The sequence below is a fragment of the Zalophus californianus genome, chromosome 5, assembly GCF_009762305.2.
Source record: "Zalophus californianus isolate mZalCal1 chromosome 5, mZalCal1.pri.v2, whole genome shotgun sequence".
In the NCBI taxonomy this organism is placed as follows: Eukaryota; Metazoa; Chordata; class Mammalia; order Carnivora; family Otariidae; genus Zalophus; species Zalophus californianus.
Genome location: NC_045599.1, coordinates 32420120 through 32440862, shown reverse-complemented (window position 1 = coordinate 32440862; position 20743 = coordinate 32420120). Strand labels below are relative to the sequence as shown.

Genomic DNA, 20743 nt, shown 5'->3' with positions numbered 1-20743 from the left:
GGGTATGGTTTCACTGTGGACAGAGCCCAGGAATCAGGCTGAGGGCATAGAGGGTAGCATGCCCCACGGTGTCTGCATGCCCTTGCAGGGCCCTTGTCTCTAGTGAGAGGCTTGGGGAATACGGAGCGGCCTGAGCAGGCACGCTGATGCCATGAGGGGCACACAGCCGCATGCAGGACAAGGGGCTACTCAAAGGAGCAGGTGCCACTGGATGAATGTCCCTGGATGATAGAGCCTGCAAAGGGGTAAGAGGTGGGGGGGGGTTCGTGTGAGGAGACAGGATATACCCTGGGAGACCTTGGACAACACAGCCAGGCACCTGCTGTGTCTTACGCCATCACTGTTAGAACCGAGCCATTACAACGTTGTAGTGGCCTATTTGGGAGGGCAGGCAGCCCATTTCTACCAGTTCCTTCTGTTCTACGCATGACTTATTCCCTACCTCCCACCTCTGGTTTGGTTTTGTTTTAAATTTTTTTAAAGTAATCTCTACACCCAACATGTGGCTCAAACTCACAACCCCAAGATCAAGAGTTGTGGGCTCTATTGACTGAGCCAGCCAGGTGCCCCTCACCTCTGTTTTTATCACAAAAGCTCAATACGAATTTCTGTGTACAGCATCACTGTGGAGAAAGGCTCAACAGACAGACACACATTTGCCAGAAGGAACCAACTGCTCCCAAGGATGCCAAAGCCTAAGGAGTAAAGGGGGACACAATCTCTTCTTCACAGCTGTCCCAGCCATTCTACCCGCAAGGCCTGAGACTCTTCCAACATTACACCCATCATTCCTGTGCCTAGAAACCAGGGCAGAATCAAGGGCCTTTCCAAAATGGCCCTCCCCCACCCATCCGGCCCCCAACTTGGTGCTTAGGCTGTGGAGTCTGACAGCTCAGGTTCAAATTGTGACTTCACCACTTAGCACCCGCGTCCACCTGGGGATCTTGATATCCTCCACTGTAGCATGGGGACAAGAGTGGCTCCTCCTCCCAAGCTTTTATGGGGAGTGAACGGTCTGATAGCCACCGGTCAGCAGATGAGCTGGGTGGCCGGCACAGGGCTGGGCCGCAAGAAGGAGCAGCAATGAACATTATAGGTGCCTCTCACGAAGGAGGCAGGTCAGTCCTCTGAACACATTACAATCTCCACCTCTGTTCCTCTTCATCGTCTGCTATCCTCGCCTTCCTGACTGTGCTAGGGTCTCACCAAGGCCAGTACCAGGGTGCATCGGCTGTCCTCAGGTGTTCCCCAGGGTAAAGGACTCAGAGACTCCTCCATAAATGCCTATCCTTACGTTCTCGACTGCACCTCAGTGAGGTGCAGACGTGTCAGGGAGAGAGTGACTTTCCAGAGAGCCACCCGGAGGCTCAGCTCTGCCTTCCTGCATCTTACCTCCATGCCCACCCCCCCTAGAAAACCTCTCCTCACTTCTTCCTTCCCGTAGACAAGCTGCATAGAGCTCCTCTTCCTTTCTTGTTTTCCCACCAGCTGGAAGGTTCTGGATTTGGGCAATGTCATGGGATAAGTTTTATGCTGGTTCCAACCGGCCGGTACACACAGAAAAGGGGACGTAATGAGAGCCCCCAAACTCCCCCCATCCCATCTTGGGAAGGCAAGACAAAATCTTGCCCCAACATAGTAAGAGGCATTCAAAAGCAATGTGGGGAGCTATAAATGGTGCTTGGGGCTTTACAAGGGCCTTGGACGTTGCTGATGAGGCATAAGCTCCAACAGCCAAAGGGATGTCTTCCAATTGGTGAAGGGCAACAGATTTTCCTTCTCTTCCTGAGTACCAGAGAAGGCAGACCCCTGGGTTCTTTGCCGTGGCTCTCCCTGACTAGCCCTCACAGGACCTGGGGGCTTTGGGGGCAGGGCCTCTACAGGGAGACTCTGAGATCCCTGCACAGGGGTGGGGTGGGTGGGGGAATCTTGCAAGCTGGACTCATGTTGACACCAAAAGCAAAGGAGATTAGGGGTGAGAGGAGGAGGTAAGGACTTGGTAAAGGAGGGTCAGGGATCTGATGGTCCCTGAAAAGCAGGGAGTCACTTTGTAAGGGCAGCTTTGGGCCCTAGCAATGCTCACAGGAGCGTGTTTCCAGGCAAAGCCCTCAAGCTTCTTTTATTTCTTCTGTCCACATCAGCGTTTTCTCTATAAATATTCTGCAGAGAGAGCAGCTCCAGCTGAGTCCATGTGTGCTCTTCCAAAGCTCTGATGTCCAGGCCCCAATTTGCTTGTGCCCTAATTCTCTGTCTGGTTTCTTGTTCTGAGCCAGGTCCGTCCAACTTTTCAAAGTCTCCCTCCTACAGACATGTGACTTCATCAATGCTGAGCCTAGGCCCATCTGGCACAGGGCAGGAGCCAGGGACAGGAGGCTCCCGCTGGGCATCTTCATGACTGTCCTGAGGGCCCAGCACTCGCCAGTGGATGAGGTAGATGCCGTCTTCCGGCTTTGGGGTTGGTGGCTCTGTGGGGAGAGTGGCACGGCCCTGATGTAGTCTTGGCCCAAAGTGAACTGCCACCACAATACAGACAGCCATCAGGACAAAGGCAGCGACAATGACGGTGAGCAGGGGCAGCCCATCCCCTTGCGGTGGTTCCCAGGCCCCACCTGGCACCTCTGGGAGTTGCCTCTGGGGCTCCTGCCCCCCTGAGCCGTTCACAGCTGGAGAAGGCCAGGGATGGTGGCCAGCCTGGTAGAGGAGGGCAGAGAGAGAGGGTGACATGGGCATGTGCACACAGAAAAAGAGCCAAATGGAAAGACAGACACCCAAAGGGAACGGAGAGAGAAACAGACAGAGAGACTTAGGGAGAGAGAAACATAGACAAAGAAAGAAAGAGACAGAGTGCAGACATGGAGAGACACAGAAACATACAGATAAACACATGCGTAGCAACCCCCCCCCCCCGCAAAAAAAAAAAACCCGCACATAGGAAGAGAGAGAATTAAAGAAAAAGACAGGTGTGTGGGGGGGGGGCGGGTACAGAGAGAAAGAGAAAAACACAAAGCCAAGAAGACAAAAAAAAAGAGAGAGAGAGATAAAGAAAGAACAAGGAATGAAATAAATGCAGAGAGACAAAGACAGAGAAAAAAGAAACAGAGATAGGGAGACAAAGTCATTCAGAAAGGGATGGAGAGGGGCTTCCTTACAGTCTGGCATATAGAGTGTGGCCCCCCAAGTCCGTCCCCTCCCACTGCTCTGTCTTCCCAGGCCTCCAGTAAAATTCCTCGATAGATAATACGTCCTAGGTCAGGAATCTGAGCACACTAGTTGTCGGCTGTCCCACAGCCTGGCCCCCCAGCAGTGAGCAGCTGTTCCTCAAGTCCTGGGAAAAGGGAATCATTGTGTCTTAGGTTCCCACTACCCTCAACTCACACAGAAGGTAGAGGGGTGGTACCCTGGGGGAGGGAGAAAGGAAAATGAGGCAGGAACCCCCAAAGCTTGGGGTGAAGCAAAGGGGATACCTCATCCCATAACATAGGATCTTCTTACGGGTCTCAGGATCTGGACCCGGAGGGGAGGGGTGCCCGGTGTGGACTCCTGGCTGAACTGAAGAGAACCCACGCCAGCCTCAGCCTGTTTCAGGGTCTCAGCCAGAAGCTGGGGGTAATGTCTGTCTGTCTCTGCTCTGCTAACTGTTGAGTAGGGGTGGGATGGATTACCATGAAGGTAGCAATCCTCCAAACGATAAACATCAGAGCCAGCTGACGAAGTCACCACAGGCTTAAGAAACCTTCTCTCCCTAGCCTCCCCTTGCCCCGCTGGACCATCATGGGCCCAACCGTCCAGGGTGGAGCCTCTCCCCTAAACCTGAGCCATCAGCCTGTCCCTGCCCCAAGAGAAGGCAATTGGGGTCCAGGGAAGGCTACCCAGAACACTCTCTCTTTAGTTTCTCAGTCACACTGTCATCCCCACACTGTCCCTTTGCATGTAGAAAGCCCAATACCCACCCCCAGTTAAAAGTCTAAGGCTCTCTGGGGCCCAGGCCACAGAGCTCCCAGGGCAGAGGAGGGAGGGGGGTAAGAAGCTCCGGATGTACAGGGGAAAAAGGGAAGTTCAGGCTGGTGAAAGGGCTGGGGTCCCTGCAGGGAGTCAGGCAGCCTAGCAGGAGGGGGTGAGCCAAGAGTCTACCTGGTGCATTGTCCGCCTGGTGCAAGGCTTCCTGGGACTGGCGGCCAGCCCTGCGAAGAAGAGCCTGCCACCCCAGCTTGGCCCCTACCCGGAGCTGCCACGTCTATGGGGCTTACGGGGAGCACACACCCTCTGCACACACACTCTCAATGTCTCTCCCGCGCTTTCACTTCCGTGAATACTGGGACTCCCCTGGGCCCAGCCCTTCCTAAACTATGATCGGACCTTGATCTTGGCACCTTCTTTCATGCTCCCTGCTAGCTTCAGCAGCCTGGGTCTGCCTGCCTACCCCTCTTCCAGCAGGTCTCAGACACCTTGCCAGCACCCCCACCCCACCCCACTCCCCACCGTGACATGCCCACTCCCCACCCCAACTGATTTCCTGAGTTACTGTTTCTTTGATTTTTTTTAATGCAATATCTCAAACACACTGAAAAGTGTAGACTGTAATATACTAAATCTCTTAGGCCTAACCACCAGCTCTGTCCATCTTAACAGTTTGTCACATTTATTTCAAAATTTTTTAAGAACCAAAATATCACAAATAAAAAAGAAGCCCCACTTCTTGAGCTCTCCCCTTCTTCTTACCCCATGGGTAACCATGTGGTTGAATTTGATGTTTATCATTCCTGTGCAAGGTATTTTTTTTCTCTTTGGATTTTTTCTTCTTTGGTTTTTACAAATATGAATTCTACATGTCTCTTTGCATTTGTCTGAATGTAACTTCATTTTGAGAATGTGTGCTTCAATGTGTCCAAGTCACAAAAAGTGCCCACCAGGGGCACCTGGCTGGTTCTGTCCATATAGCATGCGGCTCTTGATTTCAGGGTTGTAGCCCCATGTTGGGTATAGAGATTACTTAAAAAAAAAAAAAAAAATCTTTGGGGCGCCTGGGTGGCTCAGTCGTTAAGCGGCTGCCTTCGGCTCAGGTCATGATCCCAGGGTCCTGGGATCGAGCCCCGCATCGGGCTCCCTGCTCAGCGGGAAGCCTGCTTCTCCCTCTCCCTCTGCCCCTGCTTGTGTTCCCTCTCTCGCTGTGTCTCTCCCTGTAAAATAAATAAATAAAATCTTTAAAAAAAAAAAATCTTTAAAAAAAAGTGCCCACCAGTTTCTCCTCTATCTGGAGAGTTCATAAAGGATAATTTTTGGTCTCAACTAACTCCATGAAACCAGCCATCCCTCATTCTGTCCCTTGCTGTGCATGGACCACCCTCCATCCAGTCTGGAGACCAGGAGACCCTGGGAAACCCTTCACCCAGTGGTCTGATCTCAGGAGGAAAGATGTAGCCTCTTGATTCCTTGTCCCTCAGCCAAGCTGCTCCACACTCCAACATTCAGGGACCTCACTCAGAGCTCCCAGCTCATTGAAGCCCAGGTCACTGGGCTGCTGACCTGACCTGCCAACTGAGTGAGTCCAATGGCTGGCTGGCTTTGAAGCCAGCTAGGAGGACGACCCCCTACCAGTGCCATCCAAGGCTCTGGATGTCCCACGTTGGATCACTTAGACTTCAGCCAGAGGGAATATGGGCTCTGCCACAGTCCAGAGTTCCAGCCTCTGCTCTTCGGTTCCTGCCCCCTCAAGACACATGTACCATCACTCTCATAGGCCCTGCCACTGAGGCTCCAGTCCCTGAGTCCAACAGCCCAATTCCTGATCCTGCTGAGGGCTCATTTCCCCCTTCCCTCCCTCATCAATCTTGAATCTACCTACTAAAAGGCCTCAGAAAGGATAAGGGAGTGGAATTTTGGGAGTAGACAATTGTGCCAGCCTTCCTTTACTTGTCCATCTCTGTGCTCACTGTTGTGAGATGCCCTTCCCCCATTCCCACCATCTAAACTTTAACTATCTTTTATGGCTTTAGTTCAAGTGTCACCTCTGCCAGGAATATAGTCTTCAGCCCACTCTACTGAGGTAGTTTTCTTTTCCTTAAACCCTACACCAGTATGTTTTTTCCCTTGCTCCTGACATTTGTCACACTTTGATAGAAAGGTGTGTGGGTGCTCATTTTTCCTCCCAGTCTCTGAACCGCATCAGGGCATTCCTGTCTGTGTCCTAGAGTGCGTCACAGTGCCTGGTACTACACAACAGGTGCTGGACAAAGGTTGCAGAACAGAACTGGAAACCAGAAGCATCTCCCCGTCCCCATCCTGTCCTGAGTCCTGGAGGTTTGTAAGCCATCACCCTTCACCTGTGAGGATGGCACTTCTGAACTACAAGTGTTCAGTGACTTACTCCCTCTGTCTCTTTTTTGGCTTTGTGTTATAATGGAACCTCTTCAATAGGTTCAGGTTCTAAAATGATCAAGAAGCTGCTCTTATTTCAGAGCAGAAAACTCCTGGCTTTCAATGTTTGAGTGCTGGAACCACAGATGAAAAAAGGCTCTGGGGTCCTCCCCACTATCACCCCTCTGGCCTGGAGGCCCCTGACTCAGTTCCATACACTGGGGTCATTTCTCTTTTCCAACTCCCTGGGGGAGGTAGAAGTGGCCCTGTTGCCTAAGGAAAGAAAGGAGCAGCCCTTCCTCCCTCCTTCTTTCCTCAATGAAGGAAGTCATGGTTAGGAGCCTGCCGAGGAAGTTGAAGGAGAGGGACTTGGGTGGGCATTCTGAGCAGGCCAGCAGGAGATTGCCAGAATAGGGGACATCTGGGACCTGGCTGCCTTTTGGGGTTCATCTTAACTTCTGCGTCACTGGAAGTAGTCTGAGAGCAAGGGCTACCCATCTCAACCACATCCTATTTCCAGCCTTCTTATTAAAAGCTATAGGTCTATAAGTGGTATCTGATTTCTTTGTGGGGTAATGAAAACGTCCTAAAATTGATCGTGGTGCTGGTTGCACAAATCTCTGAATAATACCGAAAGCCACTGAATTGTACAATTTAAATTGGTAAATTATATAGTATGCGTCTAGTGTGGTCAGGTTGCTATACCAAAATACCATAAACTGGGTGGCTTATAAACAACAGAAATTTATTTCCCACAGTTCTGGAGGCTGGGAAGTTCAAGATCAGGATGACAGTCGATTTAGTGTCTGGCAAGAGCCCACTTCCTGATTCACTGATGGTGCCTTCTCACTGTGTCCTCAGAGGGGCAAGCTGGCTCTCTGCCTGCAGTCTCTTTTATGAGGGTACTCATCCCGTTCAGGAAGGCTCCACCCTAATGACATAATCCTCTCCCAAAGGCCCCACCTCCTAATACTATCACCTTGGAAGTTAGGATTTTTTTTTTAAAGATTTTATTTATTTATTTGACAGAGAGAGACACAGCGAGAGAGGGAACACAAGCAGGGGGAGCGGGAGAGGGAGAAGCAGGCTTCCCGCTGAGCAGGGAGCCCAACGCGGGGCTCGATCCCAGGACCCCGGGATCACGACCCAAGCCGAAGGCAGACGCTTAACGACTGAGCCACCCAGGCGTCCCAAAAGTTAGGATTTTAATATGAATTTTGAGGGGACACAAACCTTCAGCCTTTAGCGGTATGTGAATTATATCTCAATAAAGCTCTTAAAAAACCACAATAGGGGCAGCTGGGTGGCTCAGTTAGTTAAGTGTCAGACTCTTGGTTTCAGCTCAGGTCATGATCTCAGGGTCCTGGGATCCAGCCCCTTGTCAGGCTCCCCACTCATTGTGGAGTCTGCTTGTCCCTCTCCCTCCCCCTCTGTTCCTCCCTTCATTCTCTCTCTCTCTCTCAAATAAATAGAATCTTAAAAAAATTAAAAAAAGGAAAAGGAAAAAACACGATAAAAAACTACATATCTATTACAATGGCTAAAACAACCACAATAACAATGTGATAAGCCTATAGCTGTCTACAGCAGTATCAGTCATAAAAAGAAAAACCAGAAGCACCTTAAATGTTTAAAAACAGGGAAGTGGTTAAACAGACCATAGAATAGTAAATACGCTGCCATTAAAAATTATCACAATGAGGGGCGCCTGGGTGGCTCAGTGGGTTGAGCGTCTGACTATTGGTTTCGGCTCAGGTCATGACCTTGGGGTCGTGGGATCCAGCTCTGTACTCAGCGTGGAGTGGGCCAGTCTCTCTCCCTACCTCCTCCCAACCCCCCCCACCATGGGCACACTCTCTCTCTAAAATAAATAGATAATAAAATCTGAAAAAATATATATAATCACGATGAAGACTGTGAGCCAGCAGAAAATGCTTATGATTTGAAAATAAAGGGAAAGCTCTTCCTTCTCTTGTTTTCCCTTTACTTCTGGAATAATTCAGTCCTAAAGGTGAGGCAGGACAAGTTAGGCAATGTGCCTCTGGGGGTGGGAGGGAGTCACAGAGAAGGGTGTCAGAGCCCAGGAGGAGTGAGGAAGGGCCCAGAATGGTCAGAGCCTGAGTAGAAGGAATCCATGAGGGGAGGGTGGTGCTGAGATGGAAGGTTATTTACAAGGGGAGTGATCAAATAAGCATTAAGTGGAGCCAGATTTAAGACAAAGGCTTTGGAGGGGTGCCTGGGTGGCTCAGTTGGTTAAGCATCCGACTCTCGATTTTGTCTCAGGTCATGATCTCAGGATCATGGGATCGAGCTCTGCATGGAGCTCTACGCTCAGCACAAAGTCCGTTTGTCCTTCTCCCTCTGCTCTTCTGCCCACCCCTCACTCCGTAAAGTAAATAAATTAAAGATTTTTAAAAATCTTTAAAAAAAAAAGAGGGGAGGGGCGCCTGGTGGTTCAGTTGGTTAAGCATCTGCCTTCACTCAGGTCATGATCCCAGGGTCCTGGGATCGAGCCCCGCATCAGGCTCCCTGCTCGCTTCTTCCTCTCTTCCCTGCTCATGTTCTCTCTCACTATCTCTCTCTCTCAAATAAATAAATATAATCTTAAAAAAAAATTCCTGGTTTATTTAAAAAAAAGGGGGGGGAGAAGGGCCTTGGAGAAGCTACCCCCTAGTAGCAATGAGCACACCTGGATCTCAGTTTCTAAATACCATCTGCCACTAAAAGGAACTAGGGCTCCTTGGAGAAACAGCCAATTCCAAGGTTGGGCACAGGATGAACATGAAACACCTTGTTATTCCAGAAAGTAAGAAAGTGCTCAAAGGGGCGCCTGGGTGGCTCAGTCGGTTAAGCGACTGCCTTTGGCTCAGGTCATGATCCTGGAGTCCCGGGATCAAGTCCCACATCAGGCTCCCTGCTCGGCAGGGAGTCTGCTTCTCCCTCTGACCCTCCCCCCTCTCATGTGCTCTCTCTCTCTCTCTCTCTCTCAAATAAATAAATAAAATCTTTAAAAAAAAAAGTGCTCAAAGAATGATGGAACCATGTCAACAGGACACGAAAGCCAGCTTGAAGGGACCCCCAGTGACCAAAATGGGGACAATTTTTGCATCAAAATAATAAATGATTGTAACATGTAATATTTACATAATTCAAAGTACTTATTTACAAATAAGTACTTACTTACAAAGGTGAAAAGAGCAACTTTAAAGTGGGAGAAAGGTAGCCATAGTGTCTGAATAGTGGCCCCCACAAAAATACTTCCATATCTTAGTCCTCATAACCTGTGACTATTACCTTATGTGGAAAAAGTCTTCGCAGATGTAACTAAGTTAAGGATTTAGGGATGAGGAGGTCATCCTGGATTATCCAGATGGTCACGAGTTTCAACGACAAGTGTCCTTATAAGAGACACACAGAGGAGAAGGTGATGTGAAGGCAGAGGCAGAGACTGAAGTGATGTGGCCACAAGCCAAGGAATGTCCAACAGCCACTGATCTAGAAGAGGCAAGGAACAGATACTCCCCTAGAGGGGTGCCTGGGTGGCTCAGGAGGGTAAGCATCTGCCTTCGACCCCAGCTGGGATCAAGCCCCACGTCAGGCTCCCTCCTCAGCGGAGAGCCTGCTTCTCCCTCTCCCTTTGCTTGCCGCTCTGCCTACTTGTGTTCTCTATCTCTCTGTCAAATAAATAAATACAATCTTAAAAAAAAAAGATACTCCCCCTAGAGCCTTGGGAGGGAATGTAGCCCTGCAACATTAAGAATTGTTAAGAATAACCAGAGGGGTGCCTGGCTGGCTCAGTCAGGGGAGCATGCAACTCTTGATCTCAGGCTTCTAAGTTTGAGCCCCATGTTGGTTGTAGACATTACCTAAAAATAAAACCTTAAAAAAAGAAAAAAGAAGAACAATGTTTGTAAGGCCTCCCTGAAAGATGCTGGGAGTCCCATCTGCATTGGGAGCCCCAAGGAGGAAGAGGACTGGGAAGCATTCAGTGTCTACAGAGCATGGGTGGCTGGTGGGGAGAGCTTTAGGGCTCAATCATGGGAGAGGGGGACCTGGTCTGAAAAAGTATGGGGAGGGATTGGCGTTAGACTCCAGGAAAACCTCCAAAAGCCTCCAGACAGTGTGTGGAGGGACGTGATGGCCCCCTCAGAGGGGAAGAGAGGAACATGGAGCCTCGCGGCCATCGCTGATCTTTGTTGAAAGGCCCTGGAGGACAAACACCCCAGTAGCTCTAGCCCGGGCCAGGCAGAGCCCCGGACACGGTCACTGCTGCTTCAGCCTTACATCCTCATCTGGGATGCCGGGCTGAGCAGGGCCCCTGGAGCCAGTCCCAATCTGTTTCCTTCTATTCTTCGACAGGAAGCTCCTGGAGAGCCGGCCCCCACCCCCCACCCCGCCCCAGCACTCCCTCTCTTCTCCACTATGGACAGAGCCACCGCGGAGCGGCTGCCTGTCCGCCACAGACCCGGCTGACATGGGCACCGTCGGAGCAACGCCGCTGTGCTGGGCCATCCTTGGCTTCCTCCTACTCCAAGGTAAGGGGCACTTGCCTCTCTGCTTCAGCTGCTCCTCTCCCGCAGCTGGTAATCCTGGGCGCCTGTCCGTCCTTCACCATGGACGAGGCATATGCTCTCCATCCAGGCCCATGCCCAAGGGAAATTCCAGAGCCTTCTCATGAAGGGACCCAGTTGAAATGGGGGTGGGGGGGTCATTACCGAGCGAAGGTAAAGTCGAGATGTGGTTAAACCCTTTTGTGGGAAAATTTCCAGGGTGAACCGCAGTCCCCACAGAGGCTGGCCTCCTGAAATGTGGGGAAACGACTCTCTTGGCTTGAGACTGAGGCCAGAAAGCTCCTTCCAGGGTGTTCTAGCACAAAATTGTCTGCACCTTGGGCTTTACAGGTGCTCCGTAGTCTTCTTTCACATGAGGAGTAACCACCTGGGAATCCAAATGTTGACTTGAAGCTCAAATCACAGCCAGAGGGACTCAGGTTAGATACAAAGAACTATTTATCAGAGAGGATGCACACAGCACCCGCTGGGTGAGAAGACACCCAGAGGAGATGACTGGCAATAACACCTCTGAGCCGACTCTGCTAGCTGGTGAGGGTTGAAGCCGTTCAGAAAGGGTCCTCTAATTAGGGAGCAGTTGCTGGGAACCATGAGAAATCCAGGAGATTCTGACTCACAGGGCAGCAACTTCCCTTTGGTCATCCCTTCTCCACCCCCACCTTACTCTCCAGCAGTCCTCTGTTGGAGACTTATGAGCCTGCCCTCACGGCAGCCGCAAAGAGTGCAAAGTGCTTGGACGGGAGAGAGGGTGGCTATCCCCTGGTGTGTGTGGGCGGGGGGGGGGGGGGGGGGGGCTAGACTCTTGTAGAAACCACAGGAATGGCAGAGGAGATTAAATGGGAGACTCGTGAGAGGGCACTGTCCAGGCAAGCAGCAAGCCTTGAAATGCCCTGGGTAAACTCTGCATAAGCCATGCTCACCCCTCGCCCCGCAAGTTTCCTCATCTTTCATCGCAAAATCTCAGCACACTTACTATCCTCCTTGAGGAACCCTTTTGAGCCTAATCAGGCCCACAGGGAGACTTGACTTGGATACACAGAAACTTGGAGGATTGGAGAGAATGGGGCAAAAATAAAATGTCTAGCATATATTGAGCATGGATTGTCTGTCAGGCACGGGGTTAAGTGCTTTATATGAATTTTCTTATCCACACAACCACTTATGAGGTATGAAAGTCATTTGCATTTTAAAGAAGGGGCCCAGGTCAGAGAGGAAGTGGTAGAGTCCGGACTTAAACTCACACCTGTCAGACTCCAAAAGCTGTGATTTTTTTTAACTACTAAGTTATGCTGCTGAGGAAAATAGGGGACGGGGGTGGTGGTGAGGGAGAAAGGAGAAGCTGGAAGCTTCATGAAGCAGGTAGGGATTAGGGAGGAGAGGCAGGAAAATCAGAATCTCTGTGGCCGGGGTTGTGGGGTTCTTGGGCTGTCTGCAGACCCAGTGGTCAGAGGTACCCTGGCCTGCAGAAACAGATGTTCCTGAAGTCTCTCCCCTACTCAAAGAAGAATCCACTGGTGACAGAAAGTTCTGGTACGGGGACAGGGCCAGAAGACAGAGAACAGGGTACTGGCACTTGAAGCCTGTGACTTTGGAGCTCCTTCCGAGACCCTAATTTTGTTTCCACATCTGCAGGAAGGCAGTGCACTGTGGCCACCCACTAAAAGCTAACGTGACAACCTGATAGAACGCAGACGGTACCTAAGACACGCTTGATCAGTAACTGCCGGGTGTTTTCAGGCTGTGCCTTGAAAGGTGTTCTTCCAGGGTCATTTAACAGCTGAGCAGAGTTCTCTCTAGCCTCAGGCACCTACAAGTGTTAATCCCCCTCTGATGTCCCCACCCAAGCTGGGGGTGGGGCTACCAGAGGCTGGTGACCTGGAAAAACACAGCCAGGGTTTGGGCAAGCTTGGGCTTGGAAACCATTAAACCCACACCATCCAAAGTGATAGCCCCATGGAGAAAGGCAGTGGCTAAGGAAAATAAACAGAGTGGCAGGCTGCCGCAGGCTGGGAGGGCCCTGGCCGCGGCCACCTCGGCTCTCCCTGGCCCAGGCTTGGGACTTCCCTGTGGACGAGGGCCTGGGAGGCCGAGGGCCAGGCCAGAGGCTGCGGTCCCAGCCGTGGCAGAGGGACGGGAACCCAGCTGGGCGGCTCCACTTCCCCACGTTGTTTTCCTTTCACATTGTTCACAGGTTTCAAGAATGATTTCATTGTGGAAAATGAGCAAACACAACCTGACCTTTCAGGTCCCACACACACAGGGGACACACATAGGGGCACACAAGCACACGTACACATCGACCCAGAGGCCCACAGGCGTTCACGTGTCCATACAAAAAAGCCAACGAGGGCTTCTGACTGGGGCCTCCTGGTAACTGGCTCCTCCCTGGGTTTGGCTAACAACGGAGCCATTTCTGAAGTAGCCTCTGCCTATGAAAGTAAAATTGGCCACATGTTCTAGAGCTTTCCCGCCCCTAAATATATACCTCAGAACTCGCTTCCTGTGTGCACCCCTCCTTCTAGCTGCGGGGTGGGGCGGGCAGACAGACAGCCCAGATACCAACCCCAATCCCTAACCTCATTTTATTCACCACATCTTTCCATCCCTTTCCCTTGGGGGCAGGACCAAGATGACAATATTCACAGGGAGAAATGGATGGCTCAATGGTAGGGTAGCAAGAACCTGGAGTCCTAGGTCCTTATCTAGATGTCACAGGTCACTGGCCCTCTGTCCTTGGACAAATCACTAGTTTGAAATAACCTTCCCCTGACCTCCTATCAGCTTGGCATAAAACCCACGTGGGATTAAAGAGACAGGAAAGGACTCTGGGACACTGAACCATGCGATGGTGGTGATGGTGCTATTGAGTCGTGGGTGGTTTCAGAGGAAGCTAGCCCTGTGAGCCAGAGCCAAGTCCTGCAGCCCTCTGCCAAGTGTGTGTGCCTTCCAGCACGGAGGGCTTGGAAAGCCTGGGTTCTTCTGTGGGCTCTGTGCTGGGCAAGAGACTCACCAAGCGAGTCAGTCTTCTGCTCTCTCTTGCAGGCCACCACTCCCAGCCCACGACAATGCAGACATCTCGCCCTCAGGGTAAGACCAAACATACGGGGCCTACTCTGGCATTTAGGCCTGGCAGCTTAGGAAGGGCAAGAGAACAGACCTCAGGTGACGGGGGCCGGGGCCAGAGGTCTCAGGACATCAAAGGCTGAGTCCAGCTTGACCCAGGCTAACGAGCCTCAAAAGAGGACAGAGATGAATGGCTGGGGGGGGGGGGGGGCGGGGAGGGGCAGGGAGAAAGACTAGAAAACTCAGGCTACAGGGAAGAAGAGAGGGAGACAGAGCTATAGGTAGCAGTGACCCTCAGCCTCAGATGATTTATTTCAGGAGCCTTCAGCCATCAAAGTCTAACCACAGAGCCACTTTCTTCCAACATAGGTGAGTGAGTGTGGTTGCGGAGGGCCGGTCCCTGTTCCCACCCAGCTCCCTGCCCAGCCTTTCAGATCTACTTGGACCCCAAGGGTTCTCAGGTGGGCAAGGGACTGTGGTGTCACCCAGCCTGCCCCCTCCAACCTCCCCTTGCCTCTGTCCTTGCAGGAGACAGCCCTTCCTCAGAGCCCAGCAGCCCAAGCCCTCTGGCTAGCACTGGAAGCCCAGGTACTCTGCTGCTCAGATCCAGATGCCCTCCGGGGAGGGCCCAGTGAGGAAGCAGACACAGTTGCTGCCCTACAGGAGAATACAGACTGGTGGGGGAACAGACAAGTAAACAGGACCCTATGTTGCCAACTACAAAGCAGGAGGAAAGGGCTGTAATGAGTATAAGCAGAAAGGGCTGCAAGGGCCAAGACAGACACAGACGTAGGCCGCTTCAGACTCAGGGGCCTGGGAAGACATGCTAGAGTGAGTGACCTCGGAAGCTGAAGCCCAAGAGGGAGTTAACCAGATGAGGAGTGTGGGGTGGAGGGTGGTAGGGTATATTCCAGGCAGAGGCCTTTATAGGTAAAGGCCCAAAGTTAAAAGAGAGGATTGCTCCTTCTGGAATTGAAAGCAGTAAAGAAAAGGAAGATTTTGGACTAAAGAGGGCCCCCTTGTACAGGCTGGCTGAGGCCCTGAGCAGGCCCACCCATGCTTCCTAATCCACAGCAGCTCCAGAGAAGGCCTCACAGGTCCTCATGGTAGCCAGGAAACCTGTGACACCGAGCACCAGCACTGTGGATGGTCACTCCCAGTCCCCGCTGGGCCTGACTCAGTCCCAGACACAGAAGTACACAGCAGGACTTCGTGAGTACCTGGGGCTGAGGGTCAAGAGCATGGGGTCATATCTGGTTGGGGTCCTTCTCCACCTTTTCAGAAGACCAGGATCTGCCCCACAAGGAGGCCTCACAGGGCCAGGATCCACATCAGTGGCAGCCTGATTTGGGGATGAGAGAGGTTTGGTGGGAGGTAGAGACACAGCCTTGGGCCTGGTCACAATGAAGGCAAAAGGCCTGGATGGACTCGGGACTGATAAAGGCATGGAGGGGAAAGGGAGAGGTAGAACCCAAAATGATGGCAAGGGAGGCAAAAGGCATTTGGCCAGGGCTACACACTCTTTGGGGCAGGTTGACCTTCACACGCCAATGTGGGGCAAGAGCTGGGAGGGGGTAGACCTGCTGTTTCATGGCACAGGCCCAGCACAGCACCCTGACCTTTTCTCTCATCCTACCCCTTGGCTCTGGGAATTTTTTATACTCACAGACTTATTTGGCAGTGCAGGAATGGATAAGGAAATGGACAGTGATTAGACCTGCAGTACAGTGAGTGGAGGAGGAGGTGCCTGGCTGGCTCAATCACTGGAGCTGTGACTCTTGATCTCAGCGTTACAAGTTCAAGCCCCATGTTGGGTGTAAAGATTACTTAAAAATAAAAGCTTAAAAAAAAAAAGAGTTGAAGAGGGGAAGAGATGGGTGATAGTACTACTTTTTAAGAGGGCCAGGAACTTGTGCCCCTTAACTGGCAGCCTGCCTCATTAAATTGGTGCCTGGGGATAAACATCCTGTGAGCTTTTTTCCTCCCACTTCAACCCTTGGCAAAACACAGATTGCTTTACGTTGCCCAGTCTGGCTCCCTATCTCTGGAGCATAAATGGGCCCCAGGGGATGGTGGGAAGAGATTAACGGGGGAGGGGAGACATCTTGAATTTTTGGAGTCCCCTGGAGCTAGTAACATGAGCAACCAGCAATGCCATTCACCTGATCCCACATTACCCAGTTCCAACCTCCATCCTCATGAGATCTGGTCTGAGTGGCAAGGAGGAAGTCTTTTTTGTAGGGTATGAGCTCCTTCTGAGTTCTTTACCTGGGGAAGTGGGAAGGGAACTAGCTTTCTCTCTCTCTGGTGGGCCATCCCAGTCCCGTCACTGATGCACCCATCCCCACTCCATTTCAGACACTTCTCAAAATATTACTCCCATATCAACCACCATGAGCCTGAGGCCAAGAGAAGACTCTTCCATCCTGCCCAGCCCCACATCAGAGACCGTGCTCACTGTGGCTGCATTTGGTAAGAGGGAGAAGGTGGGGAGAGTGGCGGGAGACCCCATCCCTGAACTAACTTGGACTCTGGCTCTGGAAACACAAGTTTAAATCCCACCTATTTGTTCTAGGAGGGCTTGGCTGATGAAGAAGGCCCTGGTAGGAAGGAGCCTCCACTGGCCCTCCAGTCAGCTCTTCTGGGCTCTGTTGGGTTCCATGTTCTTATGGGAGGGTGAGGCAGGGCTGTGGAGCTTGCTCTGGGCAGCGGTAGGGGGCTGAGAGCTCATTCATTCAGCAGAGAAGGGGAATTCACTTTGCTCTCAGAGCCTCTCTACACAGCACTTAGCTGGGAGGGGAATTTGGACTCCTGTTGCCCCCTTTTGCCCCTCCTTTACCCTGTCCTTTTCACTGTTCAGGTGTTATCAGCTTCATTGTCATCCTGGTGGTTGTGGTGATCGTCCTAGTCAGTGTGGTCAGTCTAAGGTTTAAGTGTCGGAAGAACAAAGAGTCTGAAGGTACACACCCTGCCCCTCAGGGCCCCCCTTTGCCCCTCTTTGCTAAGAGACCAAGAGCTACATTTGGAGTGTAGGAAAAGAATGGCACATGAGCGCCACTGATGAGACGGAAGGGTAGTCCCCTTGGGTGGGCTTCTGAGTTATAGCATGTGACCCCCAATTTGTGCCTTTGACTATTTTACAGATCCCCAGAAACCTGGGAGTCCGGGGCTATCTGAAAGGTAAGATTGTCAGAGGTATAAGGGAGGAGTCATCTATGTGACCTCTCAGGCCCCCACTCCAAGAGAGAACTGATACTTCCTGGGGCACCTGTGTGATTCAGTCAGTTGGGCATCCAGCTCTTGGTTTCAGCTCAGGTCATGGTCTCAGGGTCGTGAGATCAAACCCCGTGTCAGGCTCTGCATTCAATGAGGAGTCTGCTTGAGATTCTCTCCCTCTCCCTCTGCCCCTCCCCCTGCTCTCTCTCTCTTTAACATAAATAAATAAAATCTTTTTTTTTTAAGATTTTATTTATTTATTCATGAGAGACAGAGGGGGGGGCAGAGGGAGAAGCAGGCTCCCAAGGAGCAGGGAGCCCAATGCGGGACTCGATCCCAGGACCCTGGGATCACGACCTGAGCCGAAGGCAGACGCTTAACCATCTGAGCCACCCAGGCGCCCTAAATAAATAAAATCTTAAAAAAAAAAAAGAAGAAGAACTGATACTTCCAACCTTCTGCACATATGCTCCCACAAGCATGCATGGAATCTTGACAGCCACCACTGAGGCCAGGACTAGGGATGGGCGGGACAGGGGCGACCCTAAAATGAAACAATCGGGAGACAGGAGATGAACTGGAATTTTTCAGCCTGAGGGCTAAGTCTCTATAACCCCCTCATGAAAAATGTAGGAATTCAGATTCTAATATACCCCTCTTTTTAAAAAAAATGTTATTGATGTATTTTAGAGAAAGAGAGAGAAGAGGGGAGAGGGGCAGAGGAAGAGGGAGAGAGAAACTTAAGCAGACTCCACACTGAGCGCAGAGCCCGATGCAGGGCTAGATCTCACAACCCTGAGATCACAACCTGAGCTGAAACCAAGAGTCGGACGCTTAACCAACTGAGCCACCCAGGCACTCCTCTAATATACCCTTTAAATAAGAAAATATTTAAGGAACATCTTGTTTGTGCCAGGCACTATGGTAGGTATTTTATAATATTACCTCAAATCCTTACAGCCATTCCTCAAGGCAGATATACTGCATTCTGCACATTTGAACAAATTGAGACTTGGAGAGGTTGTAACTTGGTCAAGATCACACAAGTAGCAAGTAGAAAAACTAAGATTTAGATACAAGTCTTTTAGGCTTCCGAGCACCCTCCCATTTCATTAGGGTCCACCACCAAAATACAGGTTTATCGAAACAAAGGTCGAAGTTCCAACACTTAACCCCACAGCTCCCTGACCACCCCATTGCCCTCCTGCTCCTCCATTTTACAACCCATGTTCCCTTCTCACCCCCAGCTGCTCTACAGCCAATGGAGAGAAAGACAGCATCACCCTGATCTCCATGAAGAATATCAACATGAATAACAGCAAAGGATGCCCCACAGCAGAGAAGGTACATTTTTCCTGGTTCCTTCCTCCCTTCTCTCTCCTTTTCTCACCTGCAGGTTCTAGTTCCTTAGCCAGAAAGGAGATACTTTCAAAGACGCAGGCTCTGCTCTCCTCTTCCCTAGCCCGCCACTCCCGAGAAGTTCACCCTTTTTCATGATGTATTTATTTTGCAGGTTCTTTAGAAGCAATGTTGGGTCCCCATGGGTCAAAGGATGACGCAGCTGCCCTGTGTCTATAAAGAGGAAGGCGATGGAAGTGGTAGAGGCACGAACCACATATAAATTATTTTATTATTTCACACTTACTCCAAGATCTAAAAGGACACTGGCATTCCTCCAGATCTAGGAGCAAGCTGCCAGTATGAGAGACTCTTTCCCATATGGGCAGCCACTCTGGAAACACAGCCTGCTCCTCCCACCTGCTCTCCGTCACAGGAAGGGAGAGTCTGGAGAGCAAGAGCAAGGAAAATGACAAAGTGGAGTGGCCTTTGCTACTTTGCATTAAAATTATTTTCTGGCCGACGGTCTAATTTCTTTTAAGGTCTGTGCTCTCGTGCGTGTTTGTTAACAGTGCTCCAGTAGCTGTGGGCAAGGTATGGACCCAAGTTTCTGCCCTTGTAGGGAGCTCTCCGAGCAACCTGCGAGGTAGACTGAACATTTTGTCAGGTCTGCCTCAGTTCCCCTGGATTATTAAGGAGGAATGAGGTCCTGAGGGACTAATCGCTTCAAGAGAGGAGAGAGAAAGGGAGCTGGAAACAGTGACCAATCGTCACCAGTAAGGACGTGTTGAACCTGGAGAGTGAGAACATGAGAGGCACAGCGCATTCTGACTAGGGAAGTCCAGCAGGGAGAGCTGAGTAATATGAGGGCAGATGTCCTCTCCCTGCCCTGGGGTAGGTCTGTGACTTCATAAGTCAAAACCCACCCCCTTTACCCCATGCAGCTGTAATGTTTGTGTCCTAGAAAGAGAATAAAGGGTGACAAACACTCTTAAATCTCTTAAAGGGAAGGAGGAAAAGCAGTTACCCATTTTCTTAGAAATCTCCACCATGACACTGGTTTGGAAATGAATCTTGGTTGGGGAAAATTCAGTGGAAGAGTCACCTGTGTGTGTCTGCACAGAGGGGTTAACTTTATGAATATCTGCTAGTTGGCAGTTCAGATTACAAGGAGCTTACACATTCTGAACAACGTGAAACAATATGCTATTTGCTTCTGGATTTAGACTCTGCGAGGTGATCTGAAAGAGAAAGCCTGGAACAAAAAGCTTCACTCTGTTTCTTTGCAACTATTCAAGCGGACTGAAGAAACCTATTGGATTCTAAAATCTTCTAGGACAAGGCTTGAAATCTAGTCACGTCTGTAGCTCCTATTTGGTACACGGTGCCCAGCACATTGAAGGTCATAAAAACTGGCTCTTGAGGGCAGGAAATGTCGTCACAGGCTGAGCTGTGCAGCTGGGCAAAATCACTCCCCAGCTCCCAGCCTGTTTTCTTACTTTTAAAGCAAGGTGGCTGGACTATTTGGTCTTCACTATCTTTTCTGGTTCTTATATTCTACAGTTCTATAAACTCTAGACGTAAGAAAAAATGAACACAATCTTTTGAGTAGAGATCACCCTGGGTGGAAGCCAGAGACAAGTCTTGAGTCTGGGCAAGTCTTCTACATTCTCCGAACTTAAGATTTCCCTGTGTCTTAAGGGAAGAATGGTTCCTAACTGGCCTTTGGTAGCTACTTGGTAGGTAAAATGGAAGAGTAAATGTGGAGACATGTGGGAAGCAGAAGTACTAGTTGGCAATTGCAGCAGACAATGTGGAGTATCACCACCCAGGTCTCACTTCAAGGTCAACGTGCTGTTTCCCCCGCTGTTAGGAGTGTTGGCTGCTCAAATTAAAAAAAAAAAAAAAAAAAAAAAAGGAGCATTGGCTGCTGAGGGCTCATAGCTGGTTGATGGGGGTGGGATAAAGACCTGGACCTCTTGCCTCAATTTCCCCTTCTGTCTAATCCTGCTTCCCTTACTCCTCACAGCTCTTGTTCCCAGGAGCACTCATCAATAAACCCTCAGCATGCAAATCTCAGAATCTCAGAGTCTATTTCCAACCTATGACAGCAATACTACAGCATTTTTAAAAACACTACAGCATTTTTAAAAAGAATTTATTGGGGGGGAGGGGCAGAGGGAGAGGGAAAAGCAGGCTCC

At 50.7% G+C, this 20743-nt stretch overlaps 2 protein-coding genes across 5 annotated transcripts; one reads left to right on the top strand and one right to left on the bottom strand.

The window, feature by feature from the left end:
- Positions 1 to 1531: 1531 nt before the first annotated feature.
- Positions 1532 to 4386, bottom strand: SMIM33 (small integral membrane protein 33). Its single transcript, XM_027607136.1, has 2 exons — positions 4132 to 4386; positions 1532 to 2691 (listed from the first exon to the last, which is right to left on the bottom strand). The coding sequence occupies exons 1-2, from the start codon at positions 4138 to 4140 to the stop codon at positions 2302 to 2304; spliced, it is 399 nt and encodes a 132-aa protein (XP_027462937.1). The 5' UTR covers positions 4141 to 4386; the 3' UTR covers positions 1532 to 2301.
- Positions 4387 to 10759: 6373 nt separating this feature from the next.
- Positions 10760 to 20607, top strand: ECSCR (endothelial cell surface expressed chemotaxis and apoptosis regulator). 4 transcript variants are annotated; one of them, XM_027607131.2, is made up of 10 exons: positions 10760 to 10889; positions 13968 to 14012; positions 14307 to 14357; positions 14517 to 14576; positions 15063 to 15200; positions 16347 to 16460; positions 16849 to 16947; positions 17132 to 17168; positions 18452 to 18548; positions 19769 to 20607. In XM_027607131.2, the coding sequence occupies exons 1-10, from the start codon at positions 10829 to 10831 to the stop codon at positions 19895 to 19897; spliced, it is 831 nt and encodes a 276-aa protein (XP_027462932.1). In that variant the 5' UTR covers positions 10760 to 10828; the 3' UTR covers positions 19898 to 20607. The 4 variants fall into 4 exon arrangements, with proteins under 4 accessions (XP_027462932.1, XP_027462935.1, XP_027462933.1 ...); XM_027607134.1 differs by lacking the exon at positions 19769 to 20607 and adding an exon at positions 18718 to 19739; XM_027607132.2 differs by lacking the exon at positions 14307 to 14357.
- The last annotated feature ends 136 nt before the right edge of the window (positions 20608 to 20743 follow it).